At 45.9% G+C, this 5,492-nt stretch overlaps 1 protein-coding gene across 1 annotated transcript in view; it reads right to left on the bottom strand.

The window, feature by feature from the left end:
- Positions 1 to 447: 447 nt before the first annotated feature.
- Positions 448 to 5,492, bottom strand: part of TARM1 (T-cell-interacting, activating receptor on myeloid cells 1) — a 46,689-nt gene continuing 41,644 nt past the window's right edge. The window contains exons 7-8 of the mRNA XM_021706905.1: positions 4,504 to 4,803; positions 448 to 581 (exon numbers count right to left, since the gene is read on the bottom strand). Coding sequence (XP_021562580.1) covers positions 448 to 581; positions 4,504 to 4,803 — 434 coding nt within the window. The remainder of the gene's footprint in view (positions 582 to 4,503; positions 4,804 to 5,492) is intronic.

Here is a 5,492-nt window from a genome sequence, read left to right as displayed (position 1 = left end):
GGCTCAGGCAATCCACTCACCGCAGCCTCCCAAAGGCACAGGATTACAGGCTGAGCCACCGAGCCCGGCTCCTGATGGTTTCTTTTGCTGTTCAGAAACTTTATAGTTTGATGAGGTCCCACTTGTCTATCTTATCTTTTATGGTATTCGCTTTTGGGAATTTGTTCAAGAATTGGTTGCCTACTCCAATGTGCATAAGAGTGTTTCCTGCATCAAGGGAGGGGCTGTCAGTCACTGGAAACTGCCATGGGAGGAGGGGGTGGGGTGGGGGAAATGTTATGACACAAAGGGTACCTGGTCCTAAACCAGGGGCAGTGAGGGCCAGTTGGAGGCTCAAACTTCACCTGAACACAGCCAATTTGTGTAGTTAGCACTTACTTGTGCCCCACATAATAAAATAAAAATTTATAAAAGAGAAGTACTGTTTTGTTTTTTTTTTTACATTATTCAATGTGGAGATGCTTTCTGGCTACAGCAGGCTTCAACCAGGAAGGCACCCATCATAACCACAATTATGGCGGCCAGACCCAGGCGGATGAGGTTGATGGTGGTATAATCTCTCGATGGAGTACCTGGGGAAACTGAGGGAGAGGAGGGCTCAGCATGGTAAGAGGGTATCCTTCCTTCCTAATAGGGTCTCCAAACCTGACCCTCACATGCTGGGGGCTAAATGCTGGACATCTGTCCCACTGCCCCTCCTTGCTGAGGACTGTGGGGATGACCCCTGGCCAAGGACGTGTGCACCTGGTCAGGATGTTTTTGGAGACATGCACACCTGCATACTCAAGGTGGTTGCTAAGAGGGTAAACATCCCTGTTCCTGTTTCTGTGCACATAATGCTTGTGTGTGTCTCACTCCTTCTCCCCACTGGAGATATACAAGGAGGGACCCCCCAAAAAACTGGAATTATCTTTTGGCAAACAGGACCCTTGTTGTATAGGCTTCCCTCAAAGCCTGTCTAGGTTGCTCAGGTTTATATCAAAATCCTGGACTCAAGCGATCCTCCAGCCTCAGATTCCCAAAGTGTGGGATTACAGGCATGAGCCTCTGTACCCGGCCCCCCTTATTTCTAACTATAGAACACTGAGAGTTCGATTTGGGGAGTATCAATAGCAGTATTGGAAATTGACAGCACAGAGGAAGTAGAGTAAATCATATCTAACAAAAAACAGAATAAGAGGGCAATTTTAGAAAAATTCTGACTGTAAGTATCACAAGACAGGTGTAGACACTCCATCTATAACACAAAAGCAAAATGCTATGGAAACACTGCATTATCGGAATAAGAAAAAGTTACCGGGGGTAAAACCTCTAATGCCAAGATAAACGAACATTTTAAGAGAAGCAGAAAATAGTGAAGGAAATCTATAGATGGTTGGAGTAATAATTTTGAAGGACAACATGGGAAGTTATCCAGGAATACAGAACAGAAAAGGCAAAGGACGGGAATTAGGCAGGGAAAGATTCTTAAAGATGATCATGCAAGTAATAATAAAAATAAGACTAGAATAGCAGAACAAATACTATCTGCGTAAAGAAAAAGAATTCTAAAATCAGCCGGGCATGGTAGCGCATGCCTGTAATTCCGGCTACTTGGAAGGCTGAGGTGGAAAGATGGCCGGAACCCAGCAGGTCAAGGCTGCGGTGGCCGGGAGCGGCCACTGCACTCCAGTCTGGGCGACTGAATGAGACTCCAACTCAAAAAAAAAAAAGAAAAGAAAAGAAAAAGAATTCTTAGCCTGAGCAACATAGTGAGACCTTGTCTCTACAAAAATAAAATAAAATAAAACGAAAAAATTAGCTGAGCAGGTGACATGCACCTGTAGTCCCAGCTACTTGGGAGGCTGAGGCAGGAAGATTGCTTCACCTCTAGAGTTCGAAACCAGCCTAGGCAACATAGTAAGACCTCGTCAAAAAATTAAAACAAAAATTAAAATTAAAATATAGTTCGGTATAGTGGCATGTGCCTGTAGTCCCAGCTACTTGGAGGCTGAGGCAGGAGGTTTGCTTCAGCTCAGGAGGTTGAGGCTGTGGTGAGCTGTGATCATGCCACTGCATTCCAGCCTGGACAACAGAGTGAGACCCCCATGAGAAAGAGAGAGAAATTCTAAAAATAAAAAACACCTTACCTGTCACGAAGATCTCAAGGAGATCACTGGGGCGTGAGGCCCGGAAGGGAGCCCCTGTCTGGTGGTACACACAGCTGTAGTTCCCCGTGTCGCTGACTGTCATGTTCTCGAGGGAGAACTCCATCCTGGCTCCTTCTGAAGCCTTTTGCTGGATGGGCGACAGAGTTCCCGCCTTCAGTAGTGTGAAGAGGATAGACTCTGTCGAATGGTCTGGCCGTTGGCACTGCAGAGTCACCTTTTCTCCAGCGATCACCATGCCCCTTTGGTGGGCTTGGAGGGAAGGTTTCGGCAAATATTCTGGAAGAGAAGGAAGGTTCCCAGGTCATGGGGAGAAGCATGGGTCCCCCTTTGGCTAGGTATCCTGGCAAGAAAAGTCACCAGCAGCAATGGGAAGATGGGGAGTGGAGCGGATCTCAAGGAAAAAGCAGAATTCTAGCAGGAAATGGAAGTGATTGTGGAGGGAGCCGTGAGACATCAGGAGAGACGGCTCCATGACACAGAGGCAGCAACCTATGTCTGAGAACAGAACTCATGGCTGGGAATAAAATAAATAATACAATTTTTTTTGAGTTAGGGTCTTGCTGTGCTGCCCAGGCTGGAGTACAGTAGCATGATCACAGCTCACTGCAGGCTTGACCTCTTAAGCTCAGATGATCCTCCTACTTCAGCCTCCTGAGTAGCTGAGACTATAGGTGGGCACCACTGTGCCTAGCTAATTTTTCTCTTTTTTTTCTTTTTCTCTTTGTAAACACAAGGTCTTGCCAGGCACAGTGGGTCACGTCTGCCATCCCAACACTTGGGGATGTGGAGGCGAGAGGATTGTCTGAGTCCAGGAGTTTGAAACTAGCCCGGCAACTTGGCAAGACCTTGTCTCTACATTAAATTAAAAAATTAGTCGAGTGTGGTGGTGCGTGCCTGTGGTTCTGGCTACTTGAAAGGTTGAGGAGGAAGGATCACCTGAGCCCTGCAAGTTGAGACTGCGGTGGCATGAGCGTGCCACTGCGCTGCAGCCTGGCGACAGAGTGAGACTCTGATTTTAAAAAAAAGAGTCTCACTCTGTTGCCCAGGCTGGTCTACAACTCCTGGGCTCAAGTAATCCTCCAGCCTCAGCCTCTCAAAGCGGTGGGATTACAAGCATGAGCCACCAAGCCCCCGGCCAACTAATACTAAGATTAACCAGAATTTTAACAGATCCACTGGGGAGCAGAGGGACTTTAGGTGATAGTGGGATTATTAATGAACAACATGGGAAATTATCTAAGAATTCAGGAAACAAAAAATTAAGAGAGTAGAAATCATGAAAAGGGAGATTTATAGAGAGATGAAAGTACACATGACAGGCAAATGAGATTGAAGGAATAACTAAATGAGCTCTGATTTAATTTAATTTAATTTTTTTAGCATTCAAAGAATATTTTTATTAGATGGTAATTAATATTCTCTATTACTCTGAATGACTATGTTACTTGAGTATACCAACTAATTTTCTTTTTCTTTTTTTTGAGTCAGAGTCTCACTCTGTCACCCAGGCTGTAGTGCAGGGGCACACTCATGGCCACCGCAGCCTCAACCTGCTGGGCTCAGGAGATCCTTCCACCTCAGCCTTCCAAGCAGCTGGAATTACAAGCACAAGCCACCATGCCTGGCTGATTTTTTTTTTTTTTAATTGTAGAGATGAGGTCTTACCAAGTTGCCCAGGCTAGTCTCCAACCCGTGAATTCAGGCAATCCTCTCAACTCAGCCTCCCAAAGTGCTGGGATTATAGGCGTGGGCCACCACGCCCAGCCCAACTAATTTTCTTTAAGAGACATTTCATACATTAATGCATAGTAAGTATTTGGGGTTTTTTTACTTGTTAATATAGTTAAAATGGTGTTGAAAAACAGGTTGAGGTTTATTTATTAAGCCTGATACTTAAACTATCTTAACTTAGTCAATTATTTAATATTTCTTATTTTCAGATTTCTTTTAATATTGAAGATGTGGGATACAATTCAGGATTTCATTGTAAGAAAACATCTCCTGCCAGGCATGTTGGTTCATGCCTATAATCCCAGCACTTTGGCTGACCAAGGCCGGAGGATCACTTGAGCCCAGGAGTTTGAGACCAGCCTGGGCAACATAGCGAGAACTTCTTTCAACAAAAATAAAAGTAAAAAATTATCTGGGCATGGCAGTGTGCACCTGTACTCTCAGCTACTTGGGAAGCTGAGACAGAAGGATCACCTGAGCCCAGGAGGTTGAGGCTGTGATGAGCCGTGAACATGCCACTGCACTCTAGCCTGGGTGACAGAGTGAGACCCTGACTCCAAAAAAAAAAAAAAAAAAAAAGGAAAGGAAAAAAATATCTCCTAAAAATCATGCACAGCCTTACCTGTCACCAAGACCTCAAGCTGATTGCTGGGGTCTGAGGCCCAGAAGGGAGGCCTTGTATGGTAGTACACACAACTGTATTTCCCAGTGTCACGGACGGTCACATCTTCAAGGAAGAAGTCTGTCTCCTTCCCTGTGGGACTCTGCAGCTGTATGGGTGACGAGGTTCCTGCCTTCAGGAGAGCGAACATTATAGGCGCAAAGGCATTGTGGTCTGGCTTCTGGCACTGCAGAGTTACCTTTCCTCCTGCGGCCACTGTACCCCCTTGGTAGGTCTGGAGGGAAGGTTTAGGTAAATTGCCTATAAGAGAAGTTGGGCCCTGAGGTCATGGGGGAAGCCTTGGCTCCCCCGCTACCCCTTGTTCTCCTGTCAGGGGCTCTCATGGAGTGTGAGAAGTTACAGATATCTGATGTCTCCCACTTTCTCTCTTCCTTTCTATTTTTATTTTTTAGAGATAAGGTCTTGCTCCATCACCCAGGCTGGAATGCAGTGGTGCAATCATGGCTCACCAGCCTCAACCTGCTGGACTCAGGCCCAAGGAGCTGGGACTACAGGTGCATGCCATCACACCTAGCTAATTGTTTTAATTTTTTAGAGATGGGGTCTTGCTATGTTGCCCAGGCTGGAGTGCAGTGGCAGGATCATGGCTCACAACAGCCTCGACCTGTTGGGTTCAGGCAATCCTCCTGCCTCAATCTCCCAAGGAACTGGAACTACAGACACAACACCATGCCCGGCTAATGGTTTTAATTTTTTTATGGAGATGGGATCTCACTATGTTGCCCAGGCTGATCCCCAACTTCTGATCTCAAGCGGATCCCACCTTGGCCTCCCAAAGTGCCAGGATTACAGGTGTGAGCCACGGTGCCTGGCCAATCCATCTCTCTCTCTCTCTTTTCTTTTCTTTTCTTTTCTTTTTCTTTTCTTTCCTTCTTTCTTTCTTTCCTTCCTTCTTTCTTTCTTTCTTTCTTTCTTTCTTTCTTTCTTTC

Source organism: Carlito syrichta, unplaced genomic scaffold (assembly GCF_000164805.1).
Source record: "Carlito syrichta isolate Samal-C Ts95f unplaced genomic scaffold, Tarsius_syrichta-2.0.1 Scaffold316208, whole genome shotgun sequence".
NCBI classification, from domain to species: Eukaryota; Metazoa; Chordata; class Mammalia; order Primates; family Tarsiidae; genus Carlito; species Carlito syrichta.
This window is presented reverse-complemented; position numbering and strand designations above follow the sequence as displayed.